This window comes from Bufo bufo, chromosome 1, assembly GCF_905171765.1.
Source record: "Bufo bufo chromosome 1, aBufBuf1.1, whole genome shotgun sequence".
Lineage (NCBI taxonomy): Eukaryota > Metazoa > Chordata > Amphibia > Anura > Bufonidae > Bufo > Bufo bufo.
This window is the reverse complement of record NC_053389.1, coordinates 438667816-438693394: the sequence shown is the minus strand read 5'-3', so window position 1 is coordinate 438693394 and position 25579 is coordinate 438667816. Positions and strand designations below refer to the sequence as shown.

At 44.0% G+C, this 25579-nt stretch overlaps 1 protein-coding gene across 2 annotated transcripts in view; it reads right to left on the bottom strand.

Annotated features, from left to right (window-relative positions):
* Positions 1 to 25579, bottom strand: part of NR1H4 (nuclear receptor subfamily 1 group H member 4) — a 146652-nt gene that overhangs the window by 97160 nt on the left and 23913 nt on the right. The window contains exon 2 of one of the 2 annotated variants that reach the window (XM_040407166.1): positions 12043 to 12179. The exons of the other annotated variant lie outside the window; for it this stretch is intronic. Coding sequence (XP_040263100.1) covers positions 12043 to 12127 — 85 coding nt within the window. The 5' untranslated portion in view covers positions 12128 to 12179. The remainder of the gene's footprint in view (positions 1 to 12042; positions 12180 to 25579) is intronic. 2 annotated transcript variants of the gene reach the window in all.

The window sequence follows — 25579 nt, the reverse complement described above, 5'->3', positions numbered from 1 at the left end:
TATGGTATATATTACGGGCCCTTTTATACTGTATTATTTGCTATGGATATTCTTGAACTAGTATCCAAACATAATCTGTGATGTACCCAAGGGTTTCTATGCGTCTGGCATATGCCAAAATGTCCTCCTGGCATACAAGGTAACAACTGGATATGTTATTTTGGTATACAGAATAACATAGGCTTCCATGTTGTTCAACAGTCTCAAAATATGTATATTTTAAACTAAAAGTCATTAGCAGATATATTAATCTGTATGGTTTATACAGAAATATCATACATTTGCTAGAATGAGTGTGTTTGTATAACTGTATGCCCAAAATGTGGCCTGAATGGGATGGGACCTTAGAAAGTAGTCTTGTAGGATATCTCACACCAACATCTGCATTACAAAAATTGTAATGTAGACAGCACTATAACTAGTAACTTGTTACTGCTGACCCTGCATATTTTTTTATGAACAGTCACATAACACCTCAACAGTTCAATATGTGTGGTATTGCCTCTGTGATGCATGTGTCTGATATGCTACATCGATTGTATTTGACTTGCACTTTTTTCACAGGGTTGCCAGGTTGAACTTGATGGACGTGTCTTGTAGTAGCGTCTGGTAGACAGACACCTATCAATAGTTGTCATTGTTCAATGGACTCCATTTATTTGATATGTGTAAGGGAAGGAAAATGAAAGGAGTGGTCGCTATAAAATTCTGAAAACAAAAAACGCATACCGTGCACACATGTACATAGATTTTTGTCCTCCCTTTCTGCTTACTCCTATGTCTACACAGGATATAAACACAGCACAATGCTCACATTATCAAACCATTTCTTTATATGCAAATCCAAAACATACAATACAAAAACATTTAAAAATATTCTCCCACGATGCACAGTCCAAAATTGATATTGGGAATAGTTTGAAAGTCCAAACAGTTGTTGTTGGAGGTGGATCAAGTTGGCACGCCATACCAATGCCATGTTTCAGGGGAACCCCCCCCCCCCTTTTCTTAAAGAGGACCTTTCACCACTCCTGACATGTCTGTTTTAATAGCTTCATGCATCCCCCATGTACTAACAATTCTGGAGAATCTATTCTTATGTCTGTATGTTGTCCCATTCCTCTATTATTTCTATTAGAAGTTATGAATAATTGCTAGCAGTCTGCAGTAGGGGTACAGAGGGGAGGTAACCAGTTGGGGGGGGTGTACCTGCACAGTCTGAAAATGGCAGCACTGATTGGATAGAGTCAGTCTGTGCAGGTACACACCCCCAATTTGTTACCATCCCTCTGTACCCTTACTGCAGACTGCTAGCAATTCATTCATAACTTCTAGTAGAAATAATAAAGGAATGGCACAACATACAGACGTAAGAATAGATGCTCCAGAATTGTTATTACATGGGGAATGCATGAAGCTATTAAAACAGGCATGTCAGGAGAGGTGACAGGTCCTCTTTAAGCAACTCCTCAGCCTATTTGTCTTTAAAATGTGTTACTTATATTCTTTATGATTCATAATAGTTTTGCAATTTGTCAGTAAAACTTGTTGGTTGTCCATGATTTTTTGATAAGCTGTCCAGTAAAAAATAATGGGTTCAATGCCCTCTACAGTGGTTCTTCATCTCCCTGCTGCTCTGAAAATCAACATCCTATTGACAGGCTTCACGTGACTGCTACAGCCAATTACTGACTGCAGAGGTGACCTGGTGATGCAAGGGAAGTAGGACAGCAGTGTCCAATGGCTGGCTGCATGGGTTACGTGACCCCATCAACAGGATGTTGATTTCAGTGCAGCAGGGAGAAGAAGAGCCTGCCGTGGAGAGATGCAGACAGAAACCAGAGTTGGGGACCAGGTAAGTACAATCACTACCACAGGTCAGCAACTCTGTGAGGTCTGTTATAGTCTTGGATAACCCCTTTAACAAAATGTGTCATTAATATCAGATTGGTGGGGGTTTGACTCCCAGCACCCCACTGATCAGCTGTTTGAAAAGGCTGTGGTGCTTTGGTGAGCACTGCGGCCTCTTCCTAGGTCAGTGATATCACATTCATTGGTCATGTGGCCTAGGTGCAGCTCAGTTCCTTTCAAGTGATTGCAGCTAGTTTGCAATGCCAGCACAGCCACTACCCAATGGACGGCACTGTTCTTGGTAAGTGACAATGAGGCCACAACACTCACCAGAGAACCATGGCCTCCTCAAACAGATGATCGGTGGGGGTCCCAGGTGTTGAAAATCTGTTGATCTGATATTGATATCGATATCAGAATCTCATGAAACCTCTTTAAGGGTCCATTCACACGTTCGCAACCGTTTTGCGGTCCGCAAATTGTGGATCAGCAAAACACAGACACCGGCCATGTGCGTTCTGCATTTTGCGTACCGTACACGGCCGGCGCTATAATTGAAATGCCTTTTCTTGTCCGTGGCTGCAGACAAGAATAGGAAAAAATTTTTTGCAGGGCTGCAGAACGGAAGTGCGGATGCGGACAGCATACTGTGTGCTGTCCGCATCTTTTGTGGCCCCATTAAAAAAAATGAATGGGTCCGCACCCGTTCCGCAAAATTACTGAATGGATGCGGACCCATTTTGCGGACGTGTGAATGGACCCTTAGACCCATTTCACAGGGGCATCCCGGATTTCCTCCGGATGCGTCCCGGGTGCATTGCGGAAAACCCTGCGCTAGTGTACACGCAATTTCAGTCAGTTTTGACTGCGATTGCGTTGTTCATTTTTTTCCGCGCGGGTGCAATGCATTTTGCACGTGCGTGATAAATAACTGAATTCACTGAAGTTCGGGTTTGGGTTTGGTGTTCTGTAGATTTTATTATTTTCCATTATAACATGGTTAGAATGTAAAATAATAGCATTCTTTAATACAGAATGCTTAGTATAATGTCAATTAAGGGTTAAAAAATTATAAAAACATAATTAACCTCATCCACTTGATCGCGCAGCCGGCGTGGTGAGCACGATTACGTCATCAAAGGTCCTTTTGCAGGTCCTGAAGAAAGAAGACGATGCCGGCTGCGCGATCAAGTGGATGAGGTGAGTTAATTATTATTTTTTAACCCCTCAAGGCACATTTTACTAAGCATTCTGTATTAAGAATGCTATTATTTTCCCATATAACAATGTTATAAGGGAATAAATAATACAGTGAATAGACTTTAATGGGGTCCGGGGTTGCTCATCCCTATCATCTTGTCATGGAAGGGGGTAGGGAAGCGTGCACCCCCTGACTGCCACCCACACCTCTGCCCCTACCTACTTGCACGATCCGTCCTAGGTAACAGGGCGCAACTGGACGGCAGTCCCTAACTTAAGTAAGTGCAGGGGAAAAACAAAAGACAGGACAAACAGAACACAAAGCAAGTCAAAGTACCCGAAGTCAAATACCACGAAGTCAAATCAGTTAAAGGGAGCAACAAGAGCGAGTCCAAACACAAGCCGGAAGTCAGTACCAGGAGATGACGACAAGCAACAGGGGATGAGCAGAAGCGATGTCAAACGAGCAGAGCCGAGGTCAGGATTCAGGAACACAATGCCAGGAATACAGGAGCGTATAAAAACCTTAATCACAGGCAACCTGTGGCCAACAGGCTGCCTGTTTAAATAGGCCTGGCTGGAGAGTCACCTGACGTGGCCAGTGTCATGTGACTCAAAGCAGCCCAACTCAGCCGAGCACCGATCATCATTTACTGTGCTTGGCTCCCCTGCTGCCATACAGGGAGTGCAGAATTATTAGGCAAGTTGTATTTTTGAGGATTAATTTTATTATTGAACAGCAACCATGTTCTCAATGAACCCAAAAAACTCATTATTATCAAAGCTGAATATTTTTGGAAGTAGTTTATAGTTTGTTTTTAGTTTTAGCTATTTTAGGGGGATATCTGTGTGTGCAGCTGACTATTACTGTGCATAATTATTAGGCAACTTAACAAAAAACAAATATATACCCATTTCAATTATTTATTTTTACCAGTGAAACCAATATAACATCTCAACATTCACAAATATACATTTCTGACATTCAAAAACAAAACAAAAACAAATCAGTGACCAATATAGCCACCTTTCTTTGCAAGGACACTCAAAAGCCTGCCATCCATGGATTCTGTCAGTGTTTTGATCTGTTCACCATCAACATTGCGTGCAGCAGCAACCACAGCCTCCCAGACACTGTTCAGAGAGGTGTACTGTTTTCCCTCCTTGTAAATCTCACATTTGATGATGGACCACAGGTTCTCAATAGGGTTCAGATCAGGTGAACAAGGAGGCCATGTCATTAGATTTTCTTCTTTTATACCCTTTCTTGCCAGCCACGCTGTGGAGTACTTGGATGCGTGTGATGGAGCATTGTCCTGCATGAAAATCATGTTTTTCTTGAAGGATGCAGACTTCTTCCTGTACCACTGCTTGAAGAAGGTCTCTTCCAGAAACTGGCAGTAGGACTGGGAGTTGAGCTTGACTCCATCATCAACCCGAAAGGCCCCCACAAGCTCATCTTTGATGATACCAGCCCAAACCAGTACTCCACCTCCACCTTGCTGGCGTCTGAGTCGGACTGGAGCTCTCTGCCCTTTACCAATCCAGCCACGGGCCCATCCATCTGGCCCATCAAGACTCACTCTCATTTCATCAGTCCATAAAACCTTAGAAAAATCAGTCTTGAGATATTTCTTGGCCCAGTCTTGACGTTTCAGCTTGTGTGTCTTGTTCAGTGGTGGTCGTCTTTCAGCCTTTCTTACCTTGGCCATGTCTCTGAGTATTGCACACCTTGTGCTTTTGGGCACTCCAGTGATGTTGCAGCTCTGAAATATGGCCAAACTGGTGGCAAGTGGCATCTTGGCAGCTGCACGCTTGACTTTTCTCAGTTCATGGGCAGTTATTTTGCGCCTTGGTTTTTCCACACGCTTCTTGCGACCCTGTTGACTATTTTGAATGAAACGCTTGATTGTTTGATGATCACACTTCAGAAGCTTTGCAATTTTAAGAGTGCTGCATCCCTCTGCAAGATATCTCACTATTTTTTACTTTTCTGAGCCTGTCAAGTCCTTCTTTTGACCCATTTTGCCAAAGGAAAGGAAGTTGCCTAATAATTATGCACACCTAATATAGGGTGTTGATGTCATTAGACCACACCCCTTCTCATTACAAAGATGCACATCACCTAATATGCTTAATTGGTAGTAGGCTTTCGAGCCTATACAGCTTGGAGTAAGACAACATGCATAAAGAGGATGATGTGGTCAAAATACTCATTTGCCTAATAATTCTGCACGCAGTGTAGAGACGAGGATGCAGGCTACGTCCTCGCCCCTCTGCTTGCGCAGGTTGCCGGCGGTGCTGCAAAGGAAGCACGTGCCGCCTGCCCCTCATTACACATCTCCTAGCAACCATGCGTGAAAATCGCACCACATCCGCACTTGCTTGTGGATGCTTGCGATTTTCACGCAGCCCCATCCATTTCTATGGAGCCTGTGTTGCGTAAAAAACGCAGAATATAGAACATGCTGCAATTTTCACGCAACGCACAAGTGATGCGTTAAAATCACTGCTCATCTGTACAGCCATATTGAAGTGAATGGGTCCGGATTCAGTGCGGGTGCAATGCGTTCACCTCACGCATTGCACCCGCGTGGAAAACTCGCCCGTGTGAAAGGGGCCTTAGTGTAAGGTCTCAAGCACACTGACCTATTATGAATCCTTAATGAAGCACCAATAGGCTCATATTGCAGGTACAAACCGGATTCCAAAAAAGTTGGGACACTATACAAATCGTGAATGAAAACTGAATGCAATGATGTGGAGGTGCCAACTTCTAATATTTTATTCAGAATAGAACAAAAGTTTAAACTGAGAAAATGTACCATTTTAAGGGAAGAATATGTTGAATCAGAATTTCATGGTGTCAACAAATCCCCAAAAAGTTGGGACAAGGCCATTTTCACCACTGTGTGGCATCTCCCCTTCTTCTTACAACACTCAACAGACGTCTGGGGACCGAGGAGACTAGTTTCTCAAATTTAGAAAAAGGAATGCTCTCCCATTCTTGTCTAATACAGGCCTCTAACTGTTCAATCGTCTTGGGCCTTCTTTGTTGCACCTTCCTCTTTATGATGCGCCAAATGTTCTCTATAGGTGAAAGATCTGGACTGCAGACTGGCCATTTCAGTGCCCGGATCCTTCTCCTACGCAGCCATGATGTTGTGATTGATGCAGAATGTGGTCTGGCATTATTTTGTTGAAAAATGCAGGGTCTTCCCTGAAAGAGATGACGTCTGGATGGGAGCATATGTTGTTCTAGAACCTGAATATATTTTTCTGCATTGATGGTGCCTTTCCAGACATGCAAGCTGCCCATGCCACACGCACTCATGCAACCCCATACCATCAGAGATGCAGGCTTCTGAACTGAGCGTTGATAACAACTTGGGTTGTCCTTGTCCTCTTTGGTCCGGATGACATGGCGTCCCAGATTTCCAAAAAGAACTTCGAATCGTGACTCGTCTGACCACAGAAGAGTCTTCCATTTTGCCACACTCCATTTTAAATGATCCCTGGCCCAGTGAAAACGCCTGAGCTTGTGGATCTTGCTTAGAAATGGCTTCTTCTTTGCACTGTAGAGTTTCAGCTGGCAACGGCGGATGGCACAGTGGATTGTGTTCACTGACAATGGTTTCTGGAAGTATTCCTGAGCCCATTCTGTGATTTCCTTTACAGTAGCATTCCTGTTTGTGGTGCAGTGTCGTTTAAGGGCCCGGAGATCACGGGCATCCAGTATGGTTTTACGGCCTTGACCCTTACGCACAGAGATTGTTCCAGATTCTCTGAATCTTCGGATGATGTTATGCACAGTTGATGATGATAGATGCAAAGTCTTTGCAATTTTTCGCTGGGTAACACCTTTCTGATATTGCTCCACTATCTTTCTGCGCAACATTGTGGGAATTGGTGATCCTCTACCCATCTTGGCTTCTGAGAGACACTGCCACTCTGAGAAGCTCTTTTTATACGCAATCATGTTGCCAATTGACCTCATTAGTGTTAATTGGTCTTCCAGCTCTTCGTTATGCTCAAATTTACTTTTTCCAGCCTCTTATTGCTACTTGTCCCAACTTTTTGGGGATTTGTTGACACAGTGAAAATTGGAATCAACGTATTTTTCCTTTAAAATGATACATTTACTCGGATTAAACGTTTGATCTGTCATCTACGTTCTATTACAAATAAAATATTGACATTTGCCATCTCCACATCATTGCATTCAGTTTTTATTCCCAATTTGTTTAGTGTCCCAACTTTTTTGGAATCCGGTTTGTATTTTCTATCATATATTAATATGGAATCCATGATTTAAAAAAATAGTGGCAGAATAGTAAGTCCTTATTGTTCCTTATGCAGCGTCCCACTACCCTCGTGGGTACTGCAAAGTTGTTATATAGTACTTTTATAATGCCTTTTTATAGCCTGTTGTTAAGCTGCAATATGTCCTTATGCATCGCCCCTGTTAACAGGTGTATTAGCATGCACTTACACTGAGCTTACCACTAGGGGAGATGATACCTCCCATATACAGTCTTGTGAAAAAATTAGGACACCCTTTGAAAGCATGTGGTTTTTTGTAACATTTTTAATAAATGGTTATTTCATCTCCGTTTCAACAATACAGAGAGATTAAAGTAATCCGACTAAACAAAGAAAACTGAAGAAAAGTCTTTTCAAGATCTTCTGTAAATGTCATTCTACAAAAATGCCTATTCTAACTGAGGAAAAAGATAGGACACCCTTGCCCCTAATAGCGAGTGTTACCTCCTTTGGCTGAAATAACTGCAGTGAGACGGTTCTTGTAGCCATCTACCAGTCTTCGACATCGGTCTGAGGAAATTTTACCCCACTCCTCAATGCAGAACTTTTTCAGCTGTGAGATGTTTGAGGGGTTTCTTGCACGTACAGCCCTTTTCAAGTCACCCCACAGCATCTCAATGGGATTCAAATCTGGACTTTGACTTGGCCATTCCAGGACTCTCCATTTCTTCTTTTTCAGCCAATCTTTGGTTGATTTACTAGTATGTTTTGGGTCATTGTCATGTTGCATGGTCCAGTTCCGCTTCAGCTTTAATTTTCTAACTGATGGTCTCACATGTTCTTCAAGCACCTTCTGATACACAGTAGAATTCATCGTGGATTCTATGATGGTGAGCTGACCAGGTCCTGCTGCAGCAAAGCAGCCCCAAACCATGACACTTCCACCTCCATGCTTCACAGTTGGTATGAGGTTCTTTTCTTGGAATGCTGTGTTTGGTTTACGCCAAACATGTCCTCTGCTGTTGTGTCCAAATAATTCAATTTTGGACTCATCTGTCCAAAGAACATTATTCCAGAAGTCCTGGTCTTTGTCAACTTTATCGCTGGCAAATGTCAGTCTGGCCTCGATGTTTCTCTTGGAAAGCAAAGGTTTCCTCCTTGCACACCTCCCATGCAAGTTAAACTTGTACAGTCTCTTTCTGATTGTAGAGGCATGTACTTCTACATCAACAGTAGCCAGAGCCTGCTGTAGTTCTCGAGATGACACTTTAGGGTTTTTGGTTACCTCTTTTAGCATCTTGCGGTCTGCTCTTGGGGTGAACTTGCTGGGGCGACCAGTCCTGGGCATGTTGGCAGTTGTTTTGAAAGCCCTCCACTTGTAGACTATCTTCCGGACAGTGGAATGGCTGATTTCAAAATCTTTTGAGATCTTTTTAAATCCCTTCCCAGACTCATAGGCTGCTACAATCTTTTTTCTGAAGTCCTCTGACAGCTCTTTTGCTCTCACCATGGTGCTCACTCTCACTTCAACAGTCAGGAGCACACCAAACTAAATGTCTGAGGTTTAAATAGGGCAAGCCTCATTCAACATGCAGAGTAACGATCTACTAATTATGTGCACCTGGTGTGATATACCTGTGTGAGATCTGAGCCAATTTAAGAGGGAATACATGTGAGGGTGTCCTATCTTTTTCCTCAGTTAGAATAGGCATTTTTGTAGAATGACATTTACAGAAGATCTTGAAAAGACTTTTCTTCAGTTTTCTTTGTTTAGTTGGATTACTTTAATCTCTCTGTATTGTTGAAACGGAGATGAAATAACCATTTATTAAAAATGTTACAAAAAACCACATGCTTTCAAAGGGTGTCCTAATTTTTTCACATGACTGTATATATAGTCCAGTTCAGGCCTAGCCAGAGAGATCAGGTTTCAGAACTAGTTCCAGTGGCAGTCGAGAGAGACCAGTTGTGTCAACTGCAGCCTGTTATTTGGATCCCTTCTCCATATCTCAGCCCAGAGCTGAAGTGCTTTATTCATTCAAAGACTACTTCTGTAAGGAGACCCCAAAGGGTTATTGGACACATCCTCTGAGTGCCCTAGGACCTTTGGACTCCACTGTGAAGGATATTTCAGCCTTTGGCTACTGCACAAGCCTGAATTAGGAAAACCAGGACCATTCCTGAGCTCTACTAACAGTAAGGCTACCATCTCCTTATCTGATATTTAGAGAGGGACATCTTACACCTGTCAGCAGAGGACTAGTAGCAGGTTTATCTCTGTATTGAGACTGTTAAATGATTTGGATGAACTGTAATCAAGAGTCATCTTCAGTAAAGTTCAACTTTGAGTTCTATCCTGCTTGCCTCAGACTCAATTCCTCTATTAACACTATAGTAAATGGTTGTACCTCCATAAAAAAGGTACTGGCGTAACGATTACAAGGGACATTGCCACTGGCACATTAATACAGACCACCAAGGGCACCTCAAACCACCATCTGGCCAGTGTCCCTTACACCAGAGTGTGCCCCAGAGAATCCTTGTGCCATTCTCCTTTTCACTCTTATGCAAGCCTGCCCAGGGACGACATAACCGTGAGTAACCAGAACTGTATTCACCTCGGCCCATCTATTGCTCACACCGTGACCTCACACATAATTCCCCTGCAAGGTCTGGCATACCGCACTTATTGTCCCTTAGAAGTGTTGCTTTTTGTGGAACACACATTGCCTCCTCGGGGCACCATACAGCAGCACAAGAAGTGCCTATGGGTACTTGCTAGGTACATGAGGCTGAACTTTTATTCCCAAGCCATAAATTTATTGGACACATGAACTTTTCTTCAGTTAAGCAAAATAACAGTAACAATCAATGACACATGGACTCTCTGACCTCTGGGTGGTGGCTTCTGTATGTATGACTCTCTCTGCACATGTAGGTAAAAGCTGTCTATAGCTGAATTTACACTGCTGTTCCTACGAATGCTCGTTCCAGATAATCTGCCCGTCTAAAGGTGTTTCAGATCACCAGATGAATGAGTGAAATGCTCGTTCATCGGGTGAAATGATCTGAGATGTGGACACCTCAATCATTGTTCAGGGGTGGCAGATCTTACTGTCTAAGCAACAATTGGCTGCTCCTCGCAGCATCTAATTGTGCCTTATGTACAAAGTAAAAGTGTCAGTTGCCTTGTCCGTTTGTTAGACCTAAATTATACAGCCTTGCTGGAGAGATCCAGCATTGTGACTCATTGGCCATTTGTGAATGAAAAACTGTCTTGCACAATGGCACACATTTGCATTTGTAACATTTTCCAGAGTAATTTCCGTTTGCTTTCTTGTGTTGCAATACTTTGTAATTTTGTAATGTATTTGTAGTGTGTGCATTTAGTAATTGAATAGTTCTTTATGTCAGTGATAAGATACTTGAACAGAAGTTATATTTAGCCAGGCAAAACATTTGAATCACTATACATGTTCTCCACATTCCCTGCAGCCAGTGTGCATGTCACACACACTGCTTTCCTGATAATTATGTTTAAATATACACTTTTATGCTATAAGCTTGCACAACATTGACAGTCTGTAAAATAGGAGACCTTCAATCTGTCCATGGTTGTTTTAAAGCTGGTTATTATTTCACAACTCACTGTCAAATACACAGTTAAATACACAGCTGCAGTACTCTTTTAGGTTGCTATTACATGTGTGGCTTGAGCCATAGGCACCACATAACGGTTGCCGCTAATTGCTGGACTGCCCCTAGGCTTTCCACTCTAAAGAAAGGTGCAGTCCGAACATGGCCCAATTAGAAGAAACTGTGTAACACAAGTAATAGCATAGGGAATAGGGGGGAAAAACTGTGTACTGTGACTGCATAATACATATGATGTAAGTGTCAATACAATTTTATGTATAAAAATGTAAATTAAACCTACTACACTTTTTGGATTGGTGCTTTCATTATGCTGATAGATGAGGGTTCTATATGACAGACTCCCAATGATCCTATGGAACAACCATCAATGTTATTGTCCTGGAGAACCCTATAAAGGTGACCATAAGTCCACAATGGTCTAAGAAAACCGAGTATTACACATCTCACCAATCCCCAAGTTGCAGTGGTCAAAAGTCCATGTTGGAATATGATAACTAGAGGCCAAGATAAAGAAACCTGTGGGGAACCTGGGAAGGGATGACATGAGGGCAGCTGGGGATCTGTGAGTACTACCCTGGTATTTATGAACGTTCAGAGCTTTTGGTCAAACATGTTAATGAGTTAACAACTCCTTTAATGTCCGTGTGTACAGTATATCCTATATGTCAAAAAAGGTCATTGGAGTGAGAAAAAAACTACTTGCTTATTGAAGCTTATTAAATGACCAGAATTCAGAAATCTTCATTGATGTTTTGGATAACTTATCCAGAGCTTTGCTATCTAGACTGTTTTATCCAAAAGTTACATATCAGTTCACATGTCATTGCAAGTTTAATCAATTAAAGCAAATTATTTTTGGTCTGTGCAGGTACACAGTAGTAACTTGTAGTCATATTGCACTGTGTTACACTCCATGACTGTGGTATATTCTCAATATATTGACTGGTTGTCCCATTGCTGGCACTCCTGCTTTACTGTCATTGCAGCTCTGTAAACACTACAATCTGCATTGGCCTGAGCCCTTAAATATTCACAAAAATGCTTCACTTATAGATATTAGTTAAAACTTACCAACAAATTGCTGGCTATCTAAGAGCGAAATTCCTGTGTCCACTGGATGATGGCAGTACCCCGAAATATCAATTTCAGATTCCATCCAGAATTATGCTTATTTTTCTGGGTTTATTTTTCGTTTCTTCGGAATGATCCTAAAAACACAATTATCCTGTTAGTTTTTCAAGCATCCTTAATTTTCTCCCTTCTATATTCTTATCTTTATTCAATATCTTATAGTAATCAGTGAAGGACGTTGGCCTGTATTTTAATGGATATTGTAGCACATATCCAAATATATTATTGGTGGAGTTATCCACAAACCAAGATACAATTTATTAGCTTATTATCATTTTCTAAATTGACTAAACTTCACTTTCAAGAAAGTCTCTCATTTTAGTGAAATGCTTCTAGCATTTTGAAAAATGGCAAAAGCTCTTGTTGCCGATGTGTGACCTGAAGCTTGAACACACCGGAATGTGCCTCTACTCAGCTCCATCAGGCAGACATTAATCTAAGCCATCCACTGATTTAGCCAGGTACATCTGCTCTAAACTGGGTCTCTCAGCATTCCTTGGACCTTCTGATTATGTAGAGGGGTCTCTTGTCTACTCGTTTTTTTATGGCCACCCAGCTCCCAGCAGTACCTCTGATGGTGCCTGCAACAACTAATAAGCCCATTACTCCCTCAATTGAGCCATGGGAGGTTTCCCTACAGCTACTTGAAAAGTGTGGCATACAGTGTCACCACTTCAGAAACAGCAGTGGATGCAGTATGTCCTGCCAGCCATCTGTTGCTTGCCTGTGGCTCCACTGGCTTCCTTGTAAGTAGAGGGGCTCATCCTAGTGCTGCAACACTTAGGGTCAGTCCTTTCTCTGGACATATTGCCACTGGCCAAGTGTGTTGCATTGTTCATACAGTGCTGTGATGCTGATTAGCTGTTTGACTCTCTTAAAGGGGTAACACATCACTTACCTCTAAGGAGCCATGCATTACTGCATTTTAGATGCCTTCAGACTAAACATTGTACTCTTTTTTTTATTATCTTGATCTAACTACATTTTGTGTAAAAAGAAAAATGTCAAGGAGGAAGCAACCAACCAAGGCCTTATTTTTTTCTCAACATGTGATCCTCTGGAGGAAATGAGTGAGGATGCCATTTCTAGAGATGAGCGAATTTCTCAAAAATCCGATTCAGCCGGTTCACGGAATTTTACGAAAATATTCTATTAAAATGTATTAGTGGCGAATCGAGTTATAAAACAGCTATTTCCTGGCTGCAGAGAGCCTGCATAGTGGTGTAGAACACTGTGCCTTGCAGTAACATGCATAGAGAGTCTGCTGTGGTAGTGAAACAATACTGTGAGTCAGTATGACACGCAGATGACAGGAGTCGCTCTTAGAATCAATGCACACTTCACTTATTTGGGCAGTTACAGGGCCAAAATGACCAAATAACTGAAGTGTGAACTCAGCCTTACAGGTCGATGTTAGCGTCAAGAAGAAGCGCACTCCTTTTACCCTGTCGTCAGCTGATTCCATATAGATGTCTACAGAACCTGTTCTATTAAACTCTTATACAAGTAGAGCCCCCCCCCCGACAGAGTGGAGAGGGTGTCAGCAGTAAGTTTGTGTTGACGTCACTGATTATTTTTCCCCTCCTCTGATCCGTCAGAACAATAACCCCCAAAAAACGGATCCTGTCTGTTGAGCATCCACCTTCACTCGGTCAGCATTTGGTCAGTAATCCATCAGTATTGCAAAGCCAAAAAAACAGGAGTGGATCCAAAACAGAAATGGCAGGTAAATGGAATTTGCATATGTGTTTTGTACCCACTCCTGCTTTTGGCTACCAAATCATAAACCAATTCTGATGGGACCATACAGGCCTTACAGCTGCTACATAGACAGGATCCATTTTGCGTCTAATTTTTCATTCCTTCTGACAGATCAGAAGAAGGGTCAAATAAATGATGATGTCAACCAGGCCAAAAAGGCAAAATAGTGGCCCAGTCATGAAGTGGGAAGGGTGGGAACAGCATAAGAAGTTCACAGAGTGGCCCAATGACACAGTGCGGAGGTGGCGGCAGCAGCAGCAGCATGAGGAGGCCACAGAGTGGCACAATGACAGAGCGTGGAGGTGGCAGCAGCAGCAGCATTAGGAGGCCACAGAGTGGCCCAATGACAGAGTGAGGAGGTGGCAGCAGCAGCATGAGGATACCTGAGTTGTGAGGTGGCAGCAGGATCAGGAGACCACAGAGTGACCCGGTGAAAGAGTGGGGAGGTGGTTGGCAATAACAGTACTTGCTGACGATTGTGGGTGTAAGAAGGAGCGCTTGGCATCAGATGTGTGGCATCAGGCGAGTGGCAGCATCAGAATAGTAGCTGAGGCAGGTAGCCAGAAGAAACCGGTCTCTTTTGTCAAATTGTTAGTGTGGCACCATGGATGATCGAATCTGATACATCAGGCATTGGTATTTGAAAATCCTTGCTGATCCACGCCTGATTCATCTTGACAAAGGTCAGTCTCTCCCCATTTTTGCTGGACAGGCGAGTTCTCCTTGGGGTAAATATGGTCCCCGCCACACTAAACACCCGCTCTGATGTCACACTACTGGCTGGGCAGGACAGCTTTTCCAGGGCAAACTCTGCCAGTTGCGACCACAAATCCAGTTTGGGTGCCCAGTAGTCCAGCGGATCTTCAATGTGGGGTGACAGGTTGCTTTCCAAGTATGCCACCACCTGTTGGTTCAGGTTCTGCTCCAGGTCTAGCTGCTGGTGAGTAGTTTCTTCACTAGGTGGGTGAAGAAAGCTGCTCATCAGCGACTCTAGAGTCAAGCTTCTGCTGATGGAGCTGGTACTGCTCCTACCCCCCACCCCGCCACAGCAGCCATGGCAGTGGAACGTGAGCGCAGAGGGCGCCCTTGGACATACCTGCGAGAGGATGGGTGATGGCTCACATAGGCAGCGGCCAACTGACTAAATAGGATGTCTTTATAGTAGTTCAGTTTGTCCTCCCTCTCAGCTGGTGTAAAAAAGGCTCCCATTTTGGACCAGTAGTGAGGGTCAAACAAGGTGGAGCGCCAGAAATCATCCCTCTGCCGAATGGTGACAATTCGGCTGTCACTACCCAAGCAAGTGAGCATGCAGTGGGCCATTTGCGCAAGTGACTCGGAGGGAATCCTTGCCTCCATCTGCACTGCATACTGCCACAGTGTGCCGGAGTCATCTACCTCGTCTTTCTCATCTCCCTCTTGCTCCTCCGGCTGCTCCTGATCATCCTCTCCAGTCACCTGTGTAGAAAAACCACCCATTTAGCTTGTGCTCCAATGTCCTCCTCCTCCAGTTCAGCCCCCACAGGGCTTATGTGGCCATGAGATATAGGCGCCACGTCTTCAGTCCCCTGACCAGCCAGATTTACCAGCATCTGTTCCAGGATATAAAGCAGTGGAATGACGTTGTTCATCCCGTAGTCTTGGCGACTGACAAATAACGTGGCAAACGGCAAGTGTCACGCATGAGCTGCCACTGGCTAACATCGAAGTTACACAGGGGAGTACCTCTGTCTCCCCATATCATCAATAAACCGTTTATGGCCTTTCTCTGTTCGTATAGTCGGTCCAACATATGGAGGGTGGAATTCCAACGAGTGGAAACGTTGCATATCAGCCTATGTTGGGGGATGCCGTTCTGCCGCTGCAGCTCAAGGAGGGTGTGCTTTTGCAGTGTACGAGTGGCTAAAGTGCATGCAAAGTTTCCTGGCCATTTTTAGGATGTCTTGCAAAAGACTTCAGGAACCGCTTGACAACCAGATTGAACACATTCGCCATGGCTCAGCCCTCCTTGACGCAGCGCCAGCACCATGTTCTTCCTATTTCAGGTTACCATGGTTCTGATTTTGAGTTGTTGCAGAGCAAGCCAGGATTCGATTTCTTGATTAAGGACGCGGAGAAGTTCCTCCCCTGTGTGACTCCGTTTGCCCAGGCAAACAAGGCGTAGAACAGCGTGACACCTGCACATGTGGTATGCTGGAGGGGCACTGTGAATTGTCCCTGCAGTGGAGGCTGAGGACACGGTGGAGGATGAGGAGGCAGACATTGTCACAGGACCAACGGCATGAGAACGTGGAGGCGGAAGTGGCGTCACCTGACCAAGTTGCTGGTGTGGCTGGGTAGGAACCACATTTACCCAGTGGACCGTAAAGGACATATATTGTCCTTTCCCGTAGTTATAGCTCCTTACGTCGGCGCTGCCGTGCACTTTGGCAGATACCGACAGGTTCAAGCACTGGCCCACCTTCTGTTCTACATATGTGTGCAGGGCTGGTACTGCCTTTTTTGCTAAGAAATGACGGCTTGGGACTCTCCACCCCGGCTTGGCACAAGCCATCAGTTCTCTGAAAGGTGCAGAGTCCACCACTTGGAAAGGCAGGGACTGCAGCCCAGCAACTTGGCCAGGAGCACGTTCAGCTTCTGCGCCGTTGGATGAGTGCACGCATACTGTTGTCTTTTGGCAAGGGCTTTGGTGATTAATTGCTGATGGAATGACTGACGCGGAGGAGCAGGAGCATCAGGACCAGCAGATGATGGGAAGGACAGACAGCTCCCTTCGGCTGAGGTGGTGGAGCCTTGAGTGCCTGAAATCAGGTGCGTGCCACTGGGTGATGCAGTGGTTGCTGCGGCAGGCTGGACCACCACATCGGAGCCATGGTTCTCCCAGGCCACTTTATGGTGACGCTGCATATGTTAATGCAGGGTCGTGGCGCCAACATTGGCACTCTGACCACACTTCACCTTCTGCCCACAGATTTGGCAAATGGCCATGTTCACCTCCTATTTCCATCTGCCCCATAGAAATTAATGGGAGCAGGGGCACACGTGTGCGGTGCCCTCCCATTCACTTGTATGGGAGCAGCGGGGAGCAGCGCTTGGTGGTGGTTGGACCCGGGAAACCTGGGGTCCTCCAGCCACAGCTCTCCCCGCTCCGTTCTCCTTGTAGGTGCGGGTCCCACCTCTGGGACCTGCACCTATTAGACAATGGGGGCATATCCTAGCGATATGCGCCCATTGTATGTGATGGGTATACCCCTTTAAGTCCATACTATCAGTCTCTTTGCATATGACATCATTATAGCACTGTGAGATCCAGTTTGATCTTTGGCTGCAAAATATCAAAACCTGAAATTCCTTAATGAATGAGCATGTTATAAAGTGAATGAGATGCACGCATGCACGCGAAAATGAACTCTTTCATCTGACCAAAAAAGAGAGGTTCAAGATTATCATTGTGATGATGATTCAGCATTCAACCTGTGGAAGGTTAGGACTCCCTAATCTAATTTCCAGAGAGTCTTAAAGACTGAAGGCTGTAATCTCTGCCAAAGGTGCTTCAACTAAGTCCTGAGTAAAAGGTTTGGATATTTCTATCAGTGCAACATTTTAGTTTTTCCTTTTCAATAAATAGGCAAAGATTTCAAACAATCTGTTTTCACTTTATCATCAAAAAATAAATGTGTCATAAAAAAAATGACCTATTAAGTCATGTTTTTATGCTTAAAGGGGTTCTACGCTTTCCTTTAACTGATGATCTATCCTCTGGATAGATCATCAGCTTCTGATCAGCGGGGGTCCGACACACGGGACCCCCGCTGATCGGCTGTTTGAGAGGGCAGCGGCGCTCTGCTCTCCAGCAGGACCGCGGCCTTCTCACTGTTTACCGCCGGCCCACTGACGTCACAACTAGTATTCACTAGCGTGGGCGGGGCTAAGCTCCGTTCAAGTGAACAGAGCTTATCCCCGCCCACGCTAGTAGATACTAGTCGTGACGTCACTGGGCCGGCGGTAAACAGTGAGAAGGCTGTGGCGCTGCTGGAGCGCTCTGCCTTCTCAAACAGCTGATCGGCGGGGGTCCCGGGTGTCGGACCCCCGCCAATCAGAAGCTGATGATCTATCCAGAGGATAGATCATCAGTTAAATGAAAGTGCAGAACCCCTTTAACATATTTTTTATTTTTGATGATGTTATTTTTAATTTTACATTTCAGTATCTATATTTAAACAAAAAACATAAAATCCTGCAGTTTTCGCACCAGCCACAAAGCCTAATAATAGATGCCACTCTGTGGTCTGTACAGATCACTATTGCAGTTACCTGCTTATCTGTCATTCTAATTCTGCCCATAATGATATCACCTTTGTGTATAGATAAGACAGGATCCACCATTCACAATAGGTGATATTACAGCTTTTGTACTCCCTTCTGACATCTGCACAGGTCACACAGCATAACTAGGAAAATCTCCCAAAATCTCTCCAAGTCAATGAGGTCCCCTTCAGTCCATTGTGTTTATGGCTGCCGAAAAGCAATTTTCCTTAATGCGTTCTAGATGCTGTTAAGGACAGCTCAGACAAGATGGCAGCCCCCATAATCATGTTCAGACAATAGAACAAATAAATCAGCATTCAGAAAATAAAAACAGATTAGAAAAAAAGAATGTTTTACTATATGGTTTCAACTGGTCAATAAAATTTTGGTGCCACATTTCTTTTGAAGGGAATTTACTTGTCGGCCGATCACTGGGCATGTTTACATGTGGTAATGATTGGGAATGAACGGTCAGAGGAATGTTCATTCACCTGATCATTGTCCCAGCTCTCAATTTTTCTACTGCGACGTCAAAGCAGTCACTGCATAACGAAGGGATCTTTTACACGGGCCGATGATCAGGAATGAACATACATACAAAAGTTTGTTCATCAATCATTTCTGCCAATCACCCGACAAACAAGCATTTTGCAGTATTAAAAATCATTGACTATGATGCCAACAATAATGAAACTGTATTTACATGATTTAATGCATAATTGCATTATCAATCTACAGTGCCAAAGACGGTTTCATGTAAATGCAGCTGAAGGAGCATCAATCAGCATGCTAAATGGTAAATCAGTGCACCATGTAGTGTCTGCATCCGTAGCTCTGTTCGGCAGCCCCAAAAAATGCACAAGACACGCGGCTGGTTACCGTATGCCGCAAAACACTTACGGTCGTCTGAATGTAGCCTTATCATGTAAACAGAGTTAATACAAGGCACTTACTAATGCATTGTGATTGTCCATATTGTTTCCCTTGCTGGCTTGATTTATTTTTCCATGACATTATACACTGCTCGTTTACAGGGGTTAAGGTCACCGCTGCAGTGCAGATATTAGATGGCTGGGACAGGATCTGCTTCACATGCATGTCTATGTGAATTTCCACAGTCCCGGCCTCCAGAGAGCATTTTCTGCTATAGTGTGCAAACACGGCCACAGCTGCTGGATTGCAGGGTGGTCGTAACCATGAAAATGAGCAATGTATAATGTGATGGAAAAATGAATCTAGCAATATGGACAATCACAATACATTAATAAGCGCCTTGTATTAACTTTCTGTACATGATAAGCGTCATGTGCTGAAGTGAGACAACCCTTTTAAGGATAGGGAATGCATTGAAATCCCGATCACATGGTGTGGTCAATGGGTGCACAATCTTATTGACAATACTTCAGTTTTGTGTGCAAAATTGTGCAGCCATTGACCACCGCGTGTGTGGGGTTTCAGCCACACACAGATGCAACAACATGTGTCCCTACCATTAGTACAGCTTCAGTTTTTAGATTATTTAAAAACTTTTCACCTTAAGTGTAACCCCCAATTCAGGTTACAATACCAGTGCACATGGTTAAGTTCACAGCATGTATCTCTAGAGCATATCTTTTTGACCCTTGATTACAAACATTAACAATGGTTTTGTTCTGATAAACTGAACACAAAAAAATCCTCTGTATAGTGAAAATATTGGGAAGATCATCAGTTCCAGGACAAAGCATACAAAGGCTAGCATAGCCAAGATGGTACTTTTCCACTGTTATGTGAAACAGCCCAACAAATGGCATGTTCTGTGATGCAAACTGAATAGAGTCTAAGTGTGAGTTAGTGTCTGGACAGAAAAGACAGCAGATGCAAAATATAGGGCTGACACACAAGCCACCCCTGGACCTAGGTACCCCACCAGGGCAAGATCAGAAAGAAAGTTACCTGGAAAAGCAGGCCAGAAGAAAGAAAAAGGTGCAGAGTAGAAGCTCTGTAGTGTTAAGTTGTCTAAAGAGGACCTATTAGCTCTACAGCATATTTGTCTAGGGGTTTTCTTCCAGTGCCTGAACATACATTGGAGCAGATTGGTCATATGCATAAAAGAATATCCACATCCTGCAGAGGACATTGTGAAAGTGTACTGTAAGTACAGCAACCTGTTCAAAAAAGATGTGGAGCATAGACTGACATTTAGGGTCCACCCTGAGGTTGCGTTGCAGAGAGAAAGTGTTGCACTCCATATATGGATGCTTATGTCAAAGTCAGCTAGAGAAGTGCAGTGTAAGGAAGATTGCTTTAAAGGCACACCTTGGTTTATGAATTACCTGTGCAGCTATGTCACCTGTAAGAATTGTCTCATTCATAATTTTCTATGACTGTTTTAAGCGCAGAGAATGGTCAAAATGTAAGACAGCAAGGAAGCTGACTTACATTTAGATTGGTGCTGGATGCGCCGAAGTTATGTAAAGGCCATGTAGACGGCCATGACTTGGTAGGTTTGCAGTTGTGCTATATTCCTGACCTGTCTGGTGTGTTCCTTGGTTTTCTTGATGCAGTTTGATCGCTAATATTCTCTAACAAACCTCAGAAGCCTTCACAGAACAGCTGTATTTATACTGAGAATAAATTACACACAGGTGGACTCTGTTTACTAATTAGGTGCCGCCTGTAGGCAATTTGTCACACTGGATTTTATTTAGGGGTATCAGAGTACAGGGGGCCACACTTTCCAAAAATTTTTATTAAAAATTCTGAAAACCATGCATCATTTTCTTTTCACTTCACACATACATGCTACTTTATGTTGGCCTATGACATAAAATCCCAATAAAATACATTTAAGTTTGTGAGTGTAACGTGAAAAGATGCGGAAAAGTTCAAAGGGTATGGATCCGTTTTCTAAACATTGTAAGTCAGTATTTGTTTGCCCCGCTCTATAAGTTAGCAAGGTCTACTGGATCATGTCTGGCTGAGCTGTTGTTACTCCTAGAAGTGTCTAGTTCACATTAATAGCAGTTAGAAATCACTGGGCAGATCTACTAGATAAGAAAGTTCACAAACTAAGGCTACTTTCACACCTGCGTTCAGGTGTCCGCTCGTGAGCTCCGTTTGAAGGGGCTCACAAGCGGCACCGAACGCAGCCGTCCGGCCCTAATGCATTCTCAGTGGAGGCGGATCCACTGAGAATGCATCAGTCTGCCAGCGTTCAGCCTCCGCTCCGCTCAGTGAGCGGACACCTGAACGCTGCTTGCAGCGTTCGGGTGTCCGCCTGGCCGTGCGGAGGCGAGCGGATCCGTCCAGACTTACAATGTAAGTCAATGGGGACGGATCTGTTTGAAGATGGCACTATATGGCTCAATCTTCAAACGGATCCGCCCCCATTGACTTTCAATGTAAAGTCTGGACGGATCCGCTCAGGCTACTTTCACACTTAGAAATTTTTCTAAGTTATAATGCAGACGGATCCGTTCTGAACGGATGCAAACGTCTGCATTATAGGAGCGGATCCGTCTGATGAAACACCAGACGGACCCGCTCCGAACACTAGTGTGAAAGTAGCCTAACTTGTGGCAAAAATGGCCTCCTTGACAAAGCCACTTAGTAACTGAGCTCTTCAGTACAACCCATAATACTACCAATATTTGTTTATGGAGACCGAATAGCTGTGTGCTTGATTTTATGGATTCATTTGCAATCTGTGTGGCTAAAACATCTGAACTCAATCATTAGGATGGTGTCCACATACTTTTAGCCATATAGTTTGAAGCTTCTTTTCTCTAAAACGTACATTTTTCTTCCCATCATATTGACTTCAACAGCGGGTCCCCAACAATGGCTTAAGGAGGGCACACACAGAGTAAAGCTATTTCTGTCTGCAGCGCGGCACATTTATACACGCCATTGCCTCACATAGGAAAGAATTAGTGAGTACTAGGCCAAACTAGAAGTAGAGATAGCTAACAAAGAACACGAGTACACTCAGAGTCCTAGCACAGAGACCAGAGGTGAGTGGGACGAGGCCCAGAGGAGATATCACCTTCATCTGTTAGAATATACTCAGAAGAAGCTATTGTTTCAGAAACAAGTGGTGTTCTCAGAAGGGGACAAAAATAGGAGGGCCTTGGCTTATTTAGCGAAAACAGAAAATCCTCAGACAGTGGTCTCCCTTATTGCTAATGCGGAAGGAACTTCGTTTTCCCAACCAGGGGATATTTATACTCAATTTGCCTGTTTTTATTCTGATTTATATACCTCTAAAACGCCCTATGCAGCTAGTGATATTCAGGGGCTTCTGAAGAACGTCCAGCTTACGCCACTTTCACACTCGGACAGATCTTTTCTGGATGCTCCCGTTGAGGTGGGGGAGGTTAGGGCGGCAATAGAAAGCATGATGGTGGGGAAATCTTCTGGTCCGGATGGTTTGCCGTTAGAATGGTATAAGACGGATATAGACAAACAAAGTGCGCGGTTGTTAAAACTCTTTAACTACGCCTTTGAGTGCAATAGATTGCCCCCAACATTCATGGAGGCGACTATTGTGGTAATCCATAAACCAGGGAAACCTCCGGACCAGTGCAGCTCCTATAGACCAATCTCCCTTTTAAACGTAGCTGCAAAAATCCTAGCTAAACTTCTCGCTTTGTCAGTGATTGATCCTGATCAATCTGGTTTCATGCCGGGTAAGACCACTGATATTAATCTTAGAAGATTATTTACCAATTTACAGGTCTCACATGATAACGCAGGTTCCCGAGTGATCGCGTCTCTCGATAATGAAAAGGCTTTCGACTCGGTTGAGTGGAATTTTATGTGGGAGACATTACTGTGTCTGGGCTTCCCCCAATCCTTCATAAGGTGGGTACAATTACAATACCAAGCTCCCATAGCAAGGGTTAGGGTAAATGGATACTTGTCGCGTCCCTTTGCCCTTCATAGTGGTACTAGACAGGGGTGTCCCTTATCACCTATGTTATTTGCCCTAGTAATGGAACCACTTACCCAATTAGTCAATAGATCGGGTTTGATACAGGGATGGTCTATAGCTGGAATACAGGAAAAGATTTCGCTTTACGCTGATGACCTGCTAGTGTATTTAGCTGATGCGGGTCCCTCCCTGGAGGCTCTTTTGGATATCATAGATGGCTTTGGGACATACTCAGGCCTCAGAGTTAATTGGAGTAAATCTAGTCTCTGTTTAATAGATGAGATGGATCCCTCAGATATAACACCCCTGTCACGTCTGAAAGTAGTTGAATGTTTTGTCTATTTGGGGATCAAGGTGCACAGAGATCCCAAACAGTTCTATCGGCTCAATGTAGTCCCCACTATGGAGTATATTACTCGTAAACTGGAGGCTTGGGAAAATTTGCCACTGACATTGATAGGTAGAACAAATATGATAAAAATGGTTTTGTTGCCGAAACTTCTATATTTATACAGAGCAGCTCCTACAAAGATCCCCCATACCCATTTTGATTCCCTGGATAAGATTTTGTCCCCTTTTCTGTGGAAACATCAGTCCCCTCGCATTGCTAGGAAATCTCTGAAAGCCCTGTATAATCAGGGAGGTTTAAGACTACCAGACATGCATTTGTACTATATTGCTGCCCAGTTAGTGTATGCCTCCTGGTGGATTAGGGTGGATACTAATAATCCTGCAGTGGTATTTGAGGCGGCTCTGGTGGGCTCTTATGAGGCATTGGCTAACTTGGTATATCGGGGGGGGGGGGGGGCGACCTCAGCCTTGCATTACACTGAAGCAATGGTGATGACTTGGAAGCAGTTTATGGCGACGCACATGGAGAGTGAGGGGAGTGACGCTTGGTCCCCGTATGTACCATTGTGGCGCAATAAGCAATTGCAGGAACTGTGTCATTTACCGGACTATGAATTTTGGCCCCAAAAGGGTGTGACGTACCTCACTCAATTGTATGTAGATGGGGTCTTCTGCTCATTTGAGAGTCTTGGCAGAGAATACAATTTACCCCATACATGTTTCTATCGGTACCTCCAGCTGAGGCACGCCTGTGAGGCCCAATTTAAAGCTTTATCTCTGTGTTTGAAGTGTGGCCCCATTGAGTCTGTGGCTCAGTTGAAACAACCTTATGAACCTATTTTATCATTTTATGTTGAAATGATGAAAATCCAGGACTCTCCGCTCCGTCACTCCTTTGAGCGTTGGAGGGTTGATATCCCAGATCTGGAGGCGTCTCACCTGGAGGAACTGAGCTCTGTTTGGAAGAACACGGTAATAAGCTCTCGTGACCAGCTCATTCAACTTAAGTGGATATACAGGGTTTATCTCACTCCAGTGCGTCTGCATCATATGCGTAAGCTCCCAGACCCCTCTTGTACCAGGTGTGGAGAGCCGAGAGGGTCTTTATATCATATGGTATGGACTTGTCCTGTCATGCGGGGGTACTGGAGTGAAATTTGTGGGTTTATCTCCTCAAAGCTGGGGCTCCCGGGGATACTCTCTCCTACTGTCTGTTTGCTGGGTTTGGTGACAGAAATAGTTCCTACCAAATATGGAAGGAAGTCGCTCCGTCTACTTTTGTTCTATTGGGAGGAAAACAATCCTTTTGAATTGGAAACCACCAAAGAACCTCACACTTGGTTCCTGGATCCAACTAATAAACGCTGACCTGCAGTTGTACAAACTCACTTATGCAGCGAGAGGGACTCCTGATAGGTTCGATCAGATTTGGGGCCTGTGGTTAAGTGCGCAGGGCACTATCTGATTGTAGATGCAGGGCTCTGGGACTCCAGGATGTATGTGTGTGTGTGTTTGAATGGGTGTCTCGTCCTGGACTCGTAAATATGCCATGATGTAACACGGGACTGCCTACTTGTCTAATAATACATTGTCATTGATTTATTCTGATGTATATCCCGGTTAGGGATCCTTGTATGAGTACAGGATTGCGGACTTGTCTGCTGTCTTTGTTTTTTGTATCCCCTTGGGATTTGGTGTAGTTTGGAATCTTAAAATGTTTTCTATAAATAAACACTTTTAAAAAAAAGCTATTTCTGTCAACACAATTGAGCACGCATGTTTTTTCAGTAGGGATAGGGGGATAAGCCATTACAAGACCACCTGGCAGCAGTTTATTTGATGTAGGAATAAGGGTACTTCCACACTAGCGTTATTCTTTTCCGGCATTGAGTTCCGTCCTAGGGGCTCAATACCGGAAAATAACTGATCACTTTTATCCCCATGCATTCTGATTGGAGAGCAATCCATTCAGGATGCATCAGGATGTCTTCAGTTCAGTCTTTTTGACTTTTCAGGACGGAGATAATACCGCAGCATGCTATGGTTTTATCTCCGTCCAAAATTCTGGAACACTTGCCGGAATGCATTTTTCCCATTTACATGCATTAATGCCGGATCCGGGCCCGAGTGTTCCGGCAAAACGAA